General features: G+C 43.2%; 1 protein-coding gene across 3 annotated transcripts in view; it reads left to right on the forward strand.

Annotated features, from left to right (window-relative positions):
• Window positions 1-17,945, forward strand: part of LOC129829232 (TANK-binding kinase 1-binding protein 1-like) — a 141,933-nt gene that overhangs the window by 115,571 nt on the left and 8,417 nt on the right. For all 3 annotated transcript variants that reach the window (XM_055890896.1, XM_055890898.1, XM_055890897.1), the window contains exon 8: window positions 16,975-17,090. In XM_055890896.1, the coding sequence (XP_055746871.1) occupies window positions 16,975-17,090 (116 nt within the window). The remainder of the gene's footprint in view (window positions 1-16,974; window positions 17,091-17,945) is intronic.

Below are 17,945 nucleotides of genomic sequence, written 5' to 3' on the forward strand. Positions count from 1 at the left end.
TCGGTGGCTAAGCCCTCCATAGTGAATGGTCTCTGAGTCATTGTCTCAATAAGACGACGTACAGATTTCACTACCCTGCCAGTGCGTGTTCTGACCACATCTTGCCAATCATGTGAACCCGGTCTTTGTAAGTCTTGGTCACTAGCTAAATCAGCTGGTGCAACTGAGTCAGGAAAACCTGAAGGTTCTGTGTCAGGGACTACTGCTACCCTGTCATAGTCAGGAATGCTAATAGCAGTCTCATTATCGAGAGATAGCTGAGCTTGACGGTCTTGATTTGGATTGTCCCTGCAGCTGTACGCTGACTGCAGCTGTTGCTCCATTTTATCTCTGACTGACTCCTGTCTCTCCGAAGATGCCTGACTTGCGGGGTCATCTACTCCACTGAGTATCTGTCATGTTTTGTCTTTGATCTTCTTGTCTTGTCCCTGTGCTTCCCTCTGCTGGTCTTATTAGGTTCTTTCCCTCTTTCTATCCCTCTCTCTCCTCCTCCCTCTCTCCCTCTCCCGCTCTCTCTCTCTATCGTTCCGTTCCTGCTCCCAGCTGTTTCTCATTCTCCTAACGACCTCATTTACTCTTTCACACCTGTCCCCTATTTTGCCCTCTGATTAGAGTCCCTATTTCTCCCTCTGTTTTCCGCTTCTGTCTTTGTCGGATTCTTGTTTGAGGTTTGCTGCTCTGTGTCCTTGTTCCGCCCTGTCGTGTTTTTGCCTTTGTCAGATGCTGCGTGTGAGCAGGTGTCTATGTCAGCTACGGTCTGTGCCTTCCTGAAGCGACCTGCAGTCTGTGGTCGCGTCTCCAGTCGTTCCTCTCTACTGACGAGAGGTTTTCAGTTTCCTGTTTTGGATTTACCTTTGATAATATCCAGGAGATTCATTGTTTGTTTAAAACTGGAATAAAGACTCTGTTTCTATTACGTCGCTTTTGGGTCCTCCTTCATCAGCATAACAGTATCCATGAACTGGTCATATCTCCAGAGCTTAAAGGTTCCCAGAGTAAACTGCCTGCTACTTAGTCCTAAAAGCTAGAATATGCATATAATTAGTAGATTTTGATAGAAAACACTATGACGTTTCTAAAACGGTTTGAATGATGTCTGTGAGTATAACAGACCTCATATGGCAGGCGAAAACCCGAGAAAAAATCCAACCAGGAAGTGGGAAATCTGAGGTTTGTAGTTTTTCAACTCTTTGCCTATCCAAGATAGAGTGGAAATGGGGTCAAATTGCACTTCCTAAGGCTTCCACTAGATGTCAACAGTCTTTAGAACCTTGTTTGATGCTTTTACTATAAAGGAGGGGGGAATGAGAGGGGATTGAGTCAGAGGTCTGGCAGAGTGCCATGAGCTGGTCATGCGCATTCACATGAGAGTTAGCTTGCGTTCCATTGCATTTCTGAAGACAAAGGAATTCTCCGGTTGGAACATTATTGAAGATTTATGTTAAAAACATCCTAAAGATTGATTCTATACTTAGTTTGACATGTTTCTACGAACTGTAATATTACTTTTCGTCTGAACTTTCGCCTGGACCTGCCCGCGACGTCAGTTTGGATTGTGTACTAAACGCGCAAACAAAAGGAGGTATTTGGACATAAATGATGGACTTTATCGAACAAATCAAACATTTATTGTGGAAATGAGATTCCTGGGAGTGCATTCTGTTGAAGATCATCAAAGGTAAGTTCATATTTATAATGCTATTTCTGACTTTGTTGACTCCACAACATGGCGGATATCTGTTTGGCTTGTTTGGGCTCTGAGCGCTGTACTCAGATTATTACATGGTGTGCTTTTTCGGTAAAGCTTTTTAAAAATCTGACACAGCGGTTGCATTAAGGAGAAGTTTATCTAAAGTTCCATGCATAACACATGTATTTTCATCAACATTCATCTGCAAAATCACCGGATATTTTGGAAGCAAAACATTACTGAACGTAACGCGCCAATGTAAACTGAGATTTTTGGATATAAATATGAACTTTATCGAACAAAACCTACATGTATTGTGTAACATGAAGTCCTATGAGTGTCATCTGATGAAGATCATCAAAGGTTGGTAATTAATTTTATCTCTATTTCTGCTTTTTGTGACTCCTGTCTTTGGCTGGAAAAATGGCTGTGTTTTTCTGTGGCTATGTACTGACCTGCTTTCGTTGTAAAGCCTTTTTGAAATCTGACACGTTGGCTGGATTCACAACAAGTAAAGCTTTAATTTGGTGTATTGCATGTGTGATTTCATGAAAGTTACATTTGAATTTGGCGCTCTGCATTTTCACTGGATGTTGGCCATGCTGGACGCTAGCGTCCCACATATCCCAGAGAGGTTAAGACATTTTGCCACAACTTTGGAAGTATGCTTGCGGTCATTGTCCTTTTGGAAGACTCATTTGCAACCAAGTTTTAACTTCCTGACTGATGTCTTGAGATGTTGTTTCAATATATCCACATAATTTTCCAACCTCATGATGCCATCTATTTTGTGAAGTGCACCAGTCCCTCCTGCAGCAAAGCACCCCCACAACATGATGCTGCCACCCCCGTGCTTCACGGTTGGGATGGTGTTCTTCGGCTTGCAAGCCTCACCCCTTTTCCTCCAAACATAACGATGGTCATGATGGCAAAACAGTTCTATTTTTGTTTCATCAGACCAGAGGACATTTCTCCAAAAAGTACAATCTTTGTCCCCATGTGCAGTTGCAAACCGTAGTCTGGCTTTTTTATGGCGGTTTTGGAGCAGTGGCTTCTTCCTTGCTGAGCGGCCTTTCAGGTTATGTCGATATAGGACTCGTTTTACTGTGGATATAGATAATTTTGTACCTGTTTCCTCCAGCATCTTCACAAGGTCCTTTGCTGTTGTTCTGGGATTGATTTTCACTTTTCGCACCAAGTACATTCATCTCTAGGAGACAGAACGCTACTCCTTCCTGAGCGGTCTGACGACTGTGTGGTCCCATGGTGTTTATACTTGCGAACTATTGTTTGTACAGATGAATGTGGTACCTTCAGGCGTTTGGAAATTGCTCCCAAGGATGAAACAGACTTGTGGAGGTCTACAATTTTTTTTCTGAGGTCTTGGCTGATTTCTTTTGAAAGTCAGGCAAAGAGGCACTGAGTTTGAAGGTAGGCCTTGAAATATATCCACATGTACACCTCCAATTGACTCAAATGATGTCAATTAGCCTATCAGAAGCTTCTAAATCCATGACATAATTTTCAGAAATTTTCCAAACTGTTTAAAGGCACAGTCAACTTAGTGTATGTAAACTTCTGACCCACTGGAATAGTGAATTATAAGTGAAATAATTTGTCTGTGAGCAATTGTTGGAAAAATTACTTGTGTCATGCACTAAGTAGATGTCCTAACCGACTTGCCAAAACTATAGTTTGTTAACAAGAAATTTGTGGAGTGTTTAAAAAGCGAGTTTTAATGACTCCAATCTAAGTGTATGTAAACTTCCGACCTCAACTGTATATAAAACACAGGAAACCACGTTTTTGACTGCACTGGGCCTTTACGGTCAACAGCATCATTAACCCTTACCAAAACTATAGTTTGTTGACAAGAGTGGTTGAAAACGAGTTTTAATGACTCCAACTTAAGTGTATGTAAACTTCCGACTTCAACTGCAGGTATGTTGTAAAAGCCTGACGTCAACTCCATGTAAGTGTTTCCCCCTAGGGCTGCAAGACAGTCAGATTGGTGTGGAAGTGGATGTGCATCTTTGAGTGTCCTTGCATTTAGCCATCTGAAATCTGTACATATACAAAGCCCACCGTCTTTCTTCCACACCATTACTAGAGGGGAAGCATATTCGCTAACAGATTTCCTGATTAATTCCTGTTCCTCCATTTCCGTCAACACTTGTCGTAGTTTCTGGTAATGGGCAGGCGGAACCTTCCGATATGGTAAGTGAAATGGTCTGTCATCTGTGAGTCGAATGCGATGCTCAAAGCCCTTGGCTTCGCCACAATCCAGAGCGCTCTTGGAGAACACATCGTTGTAGTTAATAAGTAACTGAACTAATTCCTCTCTTGATGCTTGACTGATTTAACAGGGTTCGATGTCAATCTCTCCCAACCCTACATCTAGCAGTCTCTGCTTCAAATCCACGGAGTCAGTTGTGATGGGCTGCTTCCCTAGAGTTCACCCTTCCATCTTGCAGGAGCCTTGGAAAATGGTGAAGTCCTCCACATCCAGACAGGGAGACACATCAGCCAGCTTGCAGTTTCTCTTTGGAGTGATAGGTTTGTCCGATAGGTGAGTGACTTTCATGGGCACCCACCTGTCGCCCCACATGGGTGTGATGACTCGACCCACCATGATATTTCGTGGCATGGTCTTGGATGATGTGGGATTGACCAAAATAGTGCTCCCTGGAGACATTGGCACGCTGTTGGGAAGCCTTCCCCATACTAGATGCTCTTGTTTAGCGAGGAGTGCGACTGCCTGGTTGATTTTGACTGTCCCTATTTTTCTGGGAATTTCTTCACTCTGCCAACATGTCAGGTTAGACATCATGTTCAAGAAGTATTCACCTGCAGGTGATGGCTGCGGAGTACATTCTGATATGAGTCTCCAGTACACGTCAGTACCCTTCATTTGATGCATAATGTGTTTTATCAAGTTTGTACCGAGAATGAGATCATCATGCTGACCTGGGACTATGAGCACAGGGACTAAACAACTAATCCCATACACGTTAAGGTCAACTTCATACATGCATTTTGGTTGTGCCGTTTTCCCCCTACAGCAACGAGAATGACTGGCTCTGATAGTGGCTTCTTCTCTAGACTAATATTTTCCGCAAGCATTCTTTGTTCGGCTGCTTCGCTTAAAGTACAGGCCATGGAGCCGGTGTCAAGCATCCTTTTAAATTGGAACTGGTTATTTCCAGTGACTGGTGCATAAAACAGTTCATCAAATGGCGTTACTCTTTGTATATTCTGCGCTATGACCCGAACCCCTTCTGGTGTTGTACTACATGCGTTCACATATTGTCGCTCTAAATCTTCATCAAACTCAAGGGTTTGTTTCTCTTGACCCGCATATCCCCCCTCCAAATGCGGGCCCGCTAGTTTAACGGCTCTGCGTGTGCTCCTCACTGCATCTAGGCCCAGACGTCAGACAGTTTTTCTTCCAGTGACCTGACTCAAAGCATGACAAACACCCTCCCTTCCACAGTGTGCAAGTGTAGAGTGGTTTGAACCGTTACACACCTTGCAGTATTTCCTGTAAGATTACCCTTGGTTAGGTGGGTTCTGTGGTCTTACTGCTGTCTGAGTGTTCTGCGTTAGCACACGATCAAGTAGACTTATCAACGTTTGCATGCAGTTTCCCTAAAGTTTGATTAGAGGGTGTGACAATTACCTCACTCTGGTTAGGAGACACTGGACAGGATGTAACTTCATCTTCAAGTACAGGCGTCTGGACATGTGTGGCCACCTGTCTCACAGCAGCAGGGCGCTTTGACCTGGTCAACATTTGGGCTTTCATTTCAGACTGATACTCGTCTAGACGTTCTTGTATCTCAGTTGCTGGCCACCTATCAGCTGTTTTGAACTTTAAACCGCAGAAAGAGAAGGATCTGGGCAGTGTTTCACAAACATCATCGTTACCTCTCGGCTGGAGTCCTCGATGCTCCGACCCTGCCTCCTCAAACACTCGTCGGCCACATCTACTGCCTTGTTCAACCGGATCCAGTACTCCATGGCATTTTCCCCTAGTACTGGCACAGTGTTGTAAAAATCGGCAAGAGGCATGGATGAATATGTTAACTCACTGAAATGTTGTTTCAGTACATCTATTATCACTTTAGGGTTCTCGTGAGGTTTCAGAGATGTATTGCTGGGGAGTGTTATCTTTACGATGTCTCTAGCTCTACCCATAAGCTTGGACATGATCTCCTGTGACTGTTCTATAACCGGCACGCCCCTCTTTCTCAGGTAAACGTACACGAGTTCCTCCCATTCATGTACTGAGTACCATCCCCTCTGAAACACGGAGGCTCTCTCACGTCAGACTGCACGACCAACTTCATACCAGATAAATGAAGGGAGGGTGTGTCAGTGAATGTCTGCCCTGCACTGGTGCTCTGAGCATGTGCTCCTCTATCCTCCTTCCTCTCACCTTCCTTCCTAATCTGAGCTGATATAGACGGTCCTATCTGATGGGCGAGTCGTGTGGTAAGATTTCCCAAGTCAGGACTGGCCACCTCTGAACTATCTGAGTGAGTGTCACACGGCATAATTACAGGCGCTGAGGGTGTGTCGTTAGGCACCCGAGTAGAGCAAAACTTTGGTCAATCTACTACATCTATAGTTCCAGCTGTGGTCTGAGGCAACTCCCTGAAAAACCTCCCTCTCCCAAGACCCAGTACAAGCTCATCACTGAAAACACAGTCTCCTTTTCCAACAATATAAGTCATATTCACTATCAATATACGCAAATAAAATGAAATATATGTATCAACAATTTCAAATGAATCAGTTAATCTAAGAGATATCCCTAACGAAACATAAAAAATGTTCCCTTGCGTGTGTAAGAGATTTCACTTCCAACCTATTTATAGCATAGCAACTCCCGGCGAACAAGCTGGTGTTGATAAATGGCAATTCACAATGATCCACGTTGATCCGGGTCACGGCACCAATGTAACCGGTTCTGCACCGGTACCTTTCTGCGTTGTGTTCTGGTAAGGTGTAGGTGGAAGATGAGACTCTGGACACAATTCAGCCGGTTGTCTCTCGCTTAATGACTGCATGGAATGGATACAAATACAAGGCAAAAGTTACTGCTGTAGTCTGGACTCCAAACAAGTATATTTGCCTCTCCTCATCACGCTCTGAGCAAACTGAGGAGTAAGAGCATGGCTCCCTTTGATGACATCACAGCATTAACACAATTTAGAAAAATAAATACAATAAAATAATTCACTCTTGAAAGTAATGAAATACATCTTAAAATAACCTTAAAATAATAAATGTAAATAAATATGAGTGATTTTCGGTGAAATACATAAAGTATATTTTTCAGCAAGGCTGTAATTGCTGCAAATGGAGGACTCTTTGACGAAAGCAAAGTTTGAAGGACACAATTATTATTTCAATTAAAACTCATTATTTAGAACCTTGTCAATGTCTTGACTATATTTCCTATTCATTTTGCAACTCATTTCATATAGGTTTTCATGGAAAACAATGGCATTTCTACGTGACCCCAAACTTTTGAACGGTAGTGGATATGTTGAGTTATGTTTAGGATCTGCGTTACTTACAGTTGAGTGACAGCAGACAGGCTGTACTCAATAGTAGTATGGCAAAATAGATGTTAGAGCACACAAACAAAAAGCTGTGTAGCAGTTACAGAAACAGCAAGCCTACAGTCCGTACTCTCTAATGTGTATTCAGAGGTCAGCTCCAGCTCATACGGCCCACACACAATTCCTCACCCACACACACCAGCATATAGATTGGCTGTCATGAATCTCCTCTCGCTAGATACACACTCATCATCTCTCCTCCCACACACACACACACACACACACACACACACACACACACACACACACACACACACACACACACACACACACACACACCTCCAAATAGCTTTTCCAAAGCAAAGGGGGCTACAGTACAATTGAAGTCTTGGTAGGTTTGATGAGCAAACATAAGAGATCACACGCGTGTGAGTGAAATGTGTTGCATTCCAAGCCGTGCTTTTCAAAGATTGTCGAGCGGCTCCAGGCGAAGTTGAGAATTGTGTGCGCAGAAGTGTGGAAAGGAAGAGTCGCGGATGTCAAAATAGTCAATAAATACAGTTTGGTGCATGGAAAATCCAAGAGACTTGAGACTGTAACCGAGGTGTAGATAGTCACTCAGACATCCCCCTTGGACTGTAAAAGAAGGAAAGGAGATTTCAGCTCTCAAATAGAATACCGGTACTTCCATATTCATGAACGCGTTCGATAGAGGCAGTTAGGAAGGAGGGAATAAGGGCTCCTACTCTCATCAATGGCTTCCACGGTTCCTGTAAGTTATGTATGATCTCTTCTATTTTCAGGTTGTTGTGAAGGTGTTGAAGGGGCTTCAAAAGCCCACTCAATAGCCCTGTCTGAGTCATACAGAAACATAGTGGGAGGACTTGGTAGGTCTGTCTGAAGGACTAACTAAGTGATGGAATGTATGAATGCGTTGTCTGTGGTCGAAATGATTTTGTTGAAGTTCTCAATTTTCCTCAAAATAGAGGTTCTATCGAGACCCTAAAATGGAAATGTGATGACATGTTTCTTCGGTAAACAGATCTAGCTGTAATTCATTTCTGGGGTCAACACCATTCTCCTGGCTGAAATATATTGTGATGACAGTTCATGTGTTCATGGAAAAGATTCAACAATGATTACTCATGATGACTGCCATTTCCTTTAGCTAATGGTTCAGTGTTTACTGGTCAAAAACCTCCAGGCAAAATGGGGTATGTTTTCTACTCCCTCCCTCTCCCCTCCTACACACAAAAAACCTAACACATTAAGACTCAATGAAGTTATTCAGTGGGTTGTGGAGAGTACTCATCATTTTCCTATGACAAGGTGAGACTTCTCTTGTTGGCTCTATAATTGGCATGACCATATAAATTAATTGAGATGTTTCCAGATTCGCCGTTGTACAGTTGAAGTCTGAAGAAGAAGTTGTTTGTCCGTTGAAAATCTTTCTCTATATGTCTTGCTATCACTATGTAGAGTTAGCTGAGTCAGATTTGTTATGGATATTGGTTCGAGAGCTCAGATAAGCTTTAACAGATCTGTCTGGATACAGACTGACACCTATCTACCACAGCATATCTACAGTACATACAGAAGATATCATACTTATTCTTCCCCTTTGGATTTTTTCACATTTTGTTGATTTACAAAGTGGGATTGAAGTAGATTTTAAAATATATAACTTGTTCATTGATCTACCCAAAATACTCCCTAATGTCAAAGTGAAAAGAAAATTATATTTTTTTATCAAATTAATACAAATTATATAACGAAAATATAGTTGTTGCATAAGTATTGATCACCTTCGTTTAAGCAAGCCTAAATTAGTTCAGGAGTGAAATGTGCCTTTACAAATCACATAGTAAGTTACATGGACTCACTTCATGACATTTGAGTTACTAATCCTTCCTCTGTCTCCCATACATACAACATCTGTAAAGTCCCTCAGTCAAATATTGAATTTCAAGCATAGAGTCAACTACAAAGACCAGGGAGCTTTAAAAAAAAGCCTCTTAAAGAAGAGCAGTGATTTGTAGATGGGTAACAATAACAAATCAGACATTAAATATCTCTTTAAGCATGGCCAAGTTAATAATTCTGCTGTGGATGATGTATTAAACCACCCAGACACATCAAAAGATAGTTGTCCTTCTGAACTGAGCTGCAGGACAGGAAAGAAACTGCTCAGGGATGTTACCATGAGGCCATTGGTGATTTTAAAACAGCTACCGAGTTCAATGGCTTTGATTGGAGAAAACTAAGGATGGATCAACAAGATTTGTAGTTGTAGTTGTAATTACCTAAATGACTGAGTGAAAATATTTTTTAGAATTCAGAATATTCCCAAAACATGCATCCTGTATGCAACAAGGCACTAAATTAATACTGCAACAACAAAAAACAAGGCATAGGAATACACGTTTTGGCTTTAATGTAAAGCCTTAAGTTTGAGGCAAATCCAACAACACATCACAGAGTAACTGCCTCCATATGTTCAAGCATGGTTGTGGCTGCATCATGGTATGGGTATGCTTGACATCGGCAAAGACTGGGGAGTTTTTCAGGATAAAAAAAAACTGGATGGCGCTAAGCACAGGCAAAATCCTAGAGAAAAACCTGCTTGTCTGCTTTACACCAGACACTAGGAGAGGAATTCACCTTTCAGCAGAACAATAACCTACCACATAAGGCCAAGTCTACAATGGAGTTGCTTACCAAGAAGACTGTTCCTGAATGTTCCTGAGTGGCCAAGTTCTGACCTAAATCTGCTTGAAAAGCTATGGAAAGACTTGAAATCGCTGTCTAACCATGATCCCCAACACCTTAACAGAGCTTGAAGATTTTTGAAAATAATAATGGGCAAATACTGCACACTCCACGTGTGCAAAGCTCAAGAAGGTGTTACCTTCTTAGCCAAGAACGTGTTCTAACATGTTTTGACTTAGTAGGGTGAATACTTATCTAATCAAAGTATATTAGTGTTTTATTTATCATTCACCCCCCCTCCCAGAATTAAACAAATCTTCCACTTTGACATTAGGGTATTTCGTGCAGATTGATTACAAAAATGACAATTTAATCCCACTTTGTAACATACTAAAATGTGAAGAAATCAAAGCGGGTGAATACTTATGATAGGCACTGAATGTATTCTAATTCCTCCCTAGTTCCCTCTTTTCATCCCCAAATGGGGTTGTGCTTACACAAATGTCAGAAGTCAATCAATTGTATAATATTACATAAGGTTTGGGGCAATATTTCTGCTGGAAAATATGATACAGTACATGGTTCATATGTAACAGTATAACTTTAAACCGTCCCCTCGCCCCGAAACGGGCGCGAACCAGGGACCCTCTGCACACATCAACGACGGTCGCCCACGAAGCATCGTTACCCATCGCTCCACAAAGGCCACGGCCCTTGCAAAGCAAGGGGCAACACTACTTAAGTCTCAGAGCAAGTGACGTAACTGATTGAAATGCTACTAGCGCGCACCCGCTAACTAGCTAGCCATTTCACATCCGTTACACTCACCCCCCTTTCAACCTCCTCCTTTTCCGCAGCAACCAGTGATCCGGGTCAACAGCATCAATGTAACAGTATAACTTTAAACCGTCCCCTCGCCCCGACCCGGGCGCGAACCAGGGACCCTCTGCACACATCAACAACGGTTGCCCACGAAGCACGGTCGTTACCCATCGCTCCACAAAGGCCGAGGCCCTTGCAAAGCAAGGGGCAACACTACTTAAGTCTCAGAGCAAGTGACGTAACTGATTGAAATGCTACTAGCGCGCACCCGCTAACTAGCTAGCCATTTCACATCCGTTACACATACAGTATAGGTCATGACCTTTGTCAGTTGTCTAAATCATTGCTTCTCTTCTGGATAAAGAGCCAAGAAAGATGCTCTACAGGTCCAGTCCAAACAAACTATTATTTGCCATCTTGTATTTCTGAAAAGGAGATGAAAGATGCACTCTATTTTTCACTGCAGTCGCATTTATCACACCGCTTTATTTAACTATCGTCTGTAAAATATTACTGAAACGCTGCTGAAGTTAAACAATAAATTAAATCACACAGCAAAGACCAATAGGCTGCGTTTACACAGGCAACCCAATTCGGATCTTTTATCCCACTTATTGGTATTTTGACCAATCACATCAGATCTTTTCACATCAGCTCTTTTTCAGAGCTGATCTGATCTGACCAATTAATGAGGGAAAAAAACATACAGAATTGGGCTTCCCATGTAAACACAGCCATAGAACGTGAGACTTTCATTTCTTTCTCCAAGCGTCACATTTTCCATTACTACTGTAGCACCTTATTCAGTAAGGTGTCCGTTTTTTACCAGTCATTTTACCATCTTTATCTACCACCATCATCAATGTGTGAAATGATAGTGTTCAAGTCCACATAAATAACAAAAAGCTTTTGGGAAATTGGTTTGTAAGTTCAGATAGGCTATGTTTTTGTCAGATCTTAGTCTGGATAGCAGATGCACACTGCTGGCATCTATCTGCCACAACCACCTCCCTTTCTCTCTATGTTTTCGATTACCACCGGTGTTGCCTTGTAACAGAGCTGTTTGAAATAGCTGCCTCGTTGCCATGGTGAAGCAAATGCCTGTGTGTAATATTTAGGCAGCTGGAAATAGAGCTGCTCTGTCAATATATACCCTGCGAGAGTTACTGTACGGCTGGCTGACTGCTACACAATAGTGTGATTCATGTGTGATTTGTATGATTGGTATTCTAAAAAATACTCTTTATATTACGTAATGATATGAATACCAATGTCATTGGTATTCAGTCAATCTGGAGATGAGGAAGAAATGCATCTAGGAACTGCTTTGATAGACGGTAAATGTGAATTAACCGTAGACATTTGAAAACTGGAATGCATTAGGTCAGGTAACCTCACGCATTAGCGTGTACACATTTGAAGCAATGTAGTAGCATGATTTCAAAGCGGGAGAGGCGTTGTGATGTGAGGTGCTATTTAATGTGTTTTTAATGCACATTTTGCTGTTTGCTTGAGTGATTTGTGATGGCAGGGAGTTCAATGCAATCATAGCTCTATATAATACTGTGCGTTGCCTTGAATTTGTTTTGGACTTGGGGTTTATGAAGAGACCCCTGGGAGAGTATAAAAATGTATCAGAGACGTTGTCCCCACGGTGAGGGTTCGTTACTTCCCTCTAATCAAAAGCCCTGGATTAATACAGAGGTTGGAGCTGAACTAAAGGACATGGTTACCACACACAGAGCTGTCATAGACAACTCTGAGGCTACGGCCGAGGACAGGATTAAGAACAAGATGTCCTGCTATGACCTCCGCAGAGTCATCAAACGAGTAGAAGGACAATATAGGAATAAGGTGGAATCGTACGACACAGGCTCCGACGCCTGCTGCATGTGGCAGGGGCTACAGTCCATTGCGGATTACAAAGAAAGACCCAGCCGTGATCTGCCCAACGATGCCTGTCTTCCAGACGAACTCGATGCATTTCCTGCACGCTTCGACAATAACAACACTGTACCGTGTGTGAGGGCCCGCACCGGCCCAGAGGACTGAGTGATCTCCCTCTCCGAGGCCGACGTGACAAAGGTCTTTCATCGGGTCAACACCCGCAAAGCCACTGGGCCCGACGTTATTCCAAGGCGTGTTCTCACTGCAGAGCAGTTGGCAGGCATATTCACTGTAATCTTCAATCTCTCCTTGTCCCAGTCTGTAATCCCCCCATATTTAAACATGACCACCATCAATCCTGTTCCCAAGAACTCTAAGGCTTCATGCCACAATGACTACCTCCCTGTAGCACTCACTTCTGTAATCATGAAGTGCTTTGAGAGGCTGGTTATGGCACGCATTAACTCCACCATCCCAGACACCCTAGACCCACTACAATTTGCATACCGGCACAACAGATCCATAGATGACGCAATCTCAATTGCTCTTCACACTGCCCTCCCCCACCTAGATGAGAGGAATACCTATGTGAGAATGCTGTTCATTGACTACAGCTCAGCTTTCAACAACACTGTCCCCTCTAAATCCGTTACTAAGCTTAGGAATCTGGGTCTGAATACCTCCCTCTGCAACTGGATGCTGGACTTCCTGTCGGGCCGACCCCAGGTGGTGAGGGTAGGCAACATCCCCTCTGCCACGCTGACCCTCAACGCGGGGGCCCCGCAGGGGTGTGTGCGTAGTCCCTTCCTGTACTCCCTGTTCACCCACGACTCCAACACCATCATCAAGTTTGCTGACGACACAATGGTGGTAGGCCTGATCACCGGCAACAATGAGTCAGCCTACAGGGAGGAGGTCATTGACCTGGCAATGTGGTGCCAGAACAACAACCTCTCCCTCAACATCAGTAAGACAAAGGAGCTGATCGTGGACTACTGGAAATGGGGAGTGGTGGTGAGCATGCCCTCAAATCCTCTAAGCGTTCTACAGCTGTACCACTGAGAGTATCTTGACTGGCTGCATCACTGCCTGGTATGGAAATAGCACCGCCCTCAATTGCATGGCGCTACAGAGGGTGGTGCATACAGCCCAGCACATCACTGGGGCCGAGCTCCCTGCCATCGAGGACCTCTATATCAGGCAACCACCCAAGCCATAGACTATTCTCTCTGCTTCCGCACGGCAAGCGGTACCAGTGCATCAAGTCTGGCCCCAACAGGCTCTTGAACAGCTTCTATCCCCAAGCAATGAGACTGATAAATACAGTAGCTGACAAAATAGCTATACAGACGATCTGAGTTAACCTTATATCTTTATTGACCTTTTATTTTTTATTTTTGCACTGTCTTTATGCACACTCACAGGGCCCTACACACACACACTGACTCCATCACCTACTCATTCGGAAAGTATTCAGACCACTTGACTTTTTCCACATTTAGTTACGTTACGGTCTTATTCCAAAATGGATTAAATTGTTTGTTTTTCACATCAGTCTACACACAATACCCCATATTGACAAAGCAAATACAGGTTTTTAGACATCTCCAGACCCTTTACTCAGTACTTTCTTTAAGCACCTTTGGCAGTGATTACAGCCTCGAGTCTTCTTGGGTATGACACCTGTATTGGGGAGTTCTTCTCTGCAGATCCTCTCAAGCTCTGTCAGGTTGGATGGGGAGCATCGCTTCACAGCTGTTTGCAGGTCTCTCCAGAGATGTTTGATCGGGTTCAAGTCCAGGCTCTGGTTGGGCCACTCAAGGACATTCAGAGACTTGTCCCGAAGCCACTCCTGCATTGTCTTGGCTGTGTGCTTAGGGTCGTTATCCTGTTGGAAGGTGAACCTTTGCCCTAGTCTGAGGTCCTGAGTGCTTTGGAGCAGGTTTTCATCAAGGATCTCTCTGTACTTTGCCTCAATCTTGTCTCCCAGTCTCTGCCGCTGAAAAACATCCCCACAGCATGATGCTGCCACCATCATGCTTCACCGTAGAGATGGTGCCAGGTTTCCTCCAGACGTGACGCTTGGCATTCAGGCCAAAGAGTTCAATCTTGGTTTCATCAGAACAGAAAATATTTTCCCATGGTCTGAGAGTCTTTAGGTGCGTTTTTGAAAACTCCAAGCAGGCTGTCATGTGTCTTTTACGAAGGAGTGGTTTCCGTCTTGCCACTCTACCATAAAGGCCTGGTTGGTGAAGTGCTGCATAGATGGTGGTGCTTCTGAAAGGTTCTCCCATCTCCACAGAGGAACTCTGGAGGTTCTGTCAGTGACCCCGATTGCTCAGTTTGGCTGGGCGGCCAGCTCAAGGAAGTGTCTTGGTGGCTCCAAACTTCTTCCATTTAAGAGTGATAGAAGCCACTGTGTTCTTGGGGACCTTAAATGATGCAGAAATGTTTTGGTACCAGATCTGTGCCTCGACACAGTCCTGTCTCAGAGCTCTACGGAAAATTCCTCGACCTCATGGCTTGGTTTTTGCTCTGACATTCACTGTCATCTGTGGGACCTTATATAGACAGCTTTCCAAATCATGTCAAATCTGAATTAAAAAGTAAAAACATCTCAAGGATGATCAATGGAAACAGGATGCACCTGAGCTCATTTTCGAGTCTCATAACAAAGGGTCTGAATACTTATGTGAATGTACTTTTTTTTTTTTTACCTTTATTTAACTAGGCAAGTCAGTTAAGAACAAATTCCTATTTACAATGATGACCTAGGAACAGTGGGATAACTGCCTTGTTCAGGGGCAGGACAACAGTTTTTACCTTGTCAGCTCGGGGATTCGATATAGCATCCTTTCGGTTACTGGCCCAACGCTCTAACCACCTGCCGCTCCTGTAAATCATTTATTTCTATTTCTTTATTATTATACATTTGCAAAAAATTCTCAAAACCTGTTTTTGCTTTGTCCTCATGGGGTATTGTGTTTAGACTGATAAGGAAAACCATGTATTTAATCAATTTTAGAATAAGGCTGTAACGTAACAAAATGTAGAAAAGTGTCGGGGTCTGAATACTTTCCGAATGCACTGTAATATCCGCATACATTTATACTGACACACGCACACCCACTCACATACAAGCTGCTGCTACTCTGTTTATCTTCTATCCTGTTGGCTAGTCACCTTACCGCTATACATACAGTATCTACCTACATCACGCCAGTATCCCTGCACATTTTAAATATGGTATTGGAACAGACCCTGTATATAGTATGCTTATTTACTTACTTATTGTGTTCTTCATATTTCTTCTTATTTCTTGTGTGTGTTTTTTCTAGTATTACATTGATTTTGATTATTGCATTGTTTTGTTTTGAGTTTGCAAGAAAGGAATTTCACTGTACTTGTGCATGTGGCATTAACTTGAAACCTGAATGCCTTGTGGGGTATCAATCAATCAATCACATTTATTTATACAGCAGATTATATCAGCAGATGTCACAAAGTGATACAGAAACCCAGCCTAAAACCCTAAAGAGAAGGCAATGCAGATATACTGTAGAAGCACAGTGGCGATGTAAAACTCTCTAGAAAGGCTGGAACCTATGAAGAAACCTAGAGAGGACCAGGCTCTCTGAGGGTGGCCAGTCCTCTTCTGGCTGTGCCTGGTAAAGATTGCAAGAGTCCATGGCCATTGAACATCTTGAAGAATGATCTGTCCTTAAACGTTCATAGATGACCTGCAGGGTCAAATAATAATCAGGGTGGTTATAGAGGGTCGAAACAGCAGGTCCGGGTCAAGGTAGCACATCCGGTGAACAGGTCAGGGTTCCAGAGCACAGGCTAGAAAAGCAGAAACTGGAACAGCAGCACGACGAGGTAGCACGTCCGGTGAACAGGTCAGGATTCCATAGCCGCAGGCAGAACAGCAAACACTGGAACAGCAGCACGACGAGGTGGACTGGGAATGGGGACAGCCAGGAGTCGTCAGGTCAGGGAGTCCTGAGGCATGGTCGTAGGGCTCAGGTCCTCCGGAAGGGGAGAGAGAGATGGGAAAATTAGAGGGAGCATACTTAAGATCAGATTACACCAGGACAGACTGACCTTAGGCCCCCCCAGCACATAGACTATTGAAGCATGGATACTGGAGACGAAGACTGGGGTCTGTCAGAGCTGTATGTTAGTTGATTAAATGGACCATTTTTAATTTAACCCATTCATATTTCTAATCAAATCCAGAAGTGATGCAGTCAATCTCTCCAATTGATTGATTGACTCTGTTCTTTCGCCCTGCAGGGTGAATTTGGCGCTAGCCTACACAGAGCTAACTGAGGAGTTGGGACGTCTCCAGGCTCTGAGCTCCAAACAAAAAGAGATCTTGAGGATGGTCTCTCAGGAGCAGCATAGCCCAGGTTAGTAACATCTCTAGAAAATGATATATGGCCCACATTAAACAGGCTAGCCCAGGTTAGCAGCATCCCTATAGAAGTTTACATCTTAATAACGTATTAAAAAAAAGATTCAAAACATCAACAATCACTATACAACCTTACCATGACATCACAAAAGACACTAAAATAACATTGCTGCAACCAGTTTTGTCCGCTGGAAACATTCAATCAACACCTTTCTCTTCCAGTGTATCAACAGCCTTTTCTCTCACCTATCTCTTTACCGCAAACCCCAATCCGAAAAGGTGTTGCTCCCTATCCCTAATGCATGCTCTGAGTGTACAAAACAATAAGAACACTTTCCTAATATTGAGTTACACAGCCAAGTGACATCAATAAGGGATCATAGCTTTCACCTGGATTCACCTGGTCAGTCCATGTCATGGTAAGGAGCAGGTGTTCATAATGTTTTGTACAGTATTTTGTTATACTGTACATATACTGAAATACAGGGTGGGAAACGAGTAAGCTTTACACGCACATCTTGAAATCAGCATTGTCATGCTCACCTTACAATACAATACTTGCTTGATTGGTCCATTTGCACAGATATTCTTAATTTTGTGCTGTCACAGTACTCAACCTGACACACAACACACACGTCACAGGCTGGGAGCGGCACATTGGCTGCTGCAGAGCAACACCCCTGGAGAAATGAGGGGTAAAGAAAAACAGAGGTAGATAGTATATGGGACATACACTACCATTCAAAAGTTTGGGGTCACTTAGAAATATCCTTGTTTTTGAAAGAAAAGCACATTTTAAAATAACATAAAATTGATCAGAAATACAGTGTAGACATTGTTTATGTTGTAA

Source organism: Salvelinus fontinalis, chromosome 30 (genome assembly GCF_029448725.1).
Source record: "Salvelinus fontinalis isolate EN_2023a chromosome 30, ASM2944872v1, whole genome shotgun sequence".
Lineage (NCBI taxonomy): Eukaryota > Metazoa > Chordata > Actinopteri > Salmoniformes > Salmonidae > Salvelinus > Salvelinus fontinalis.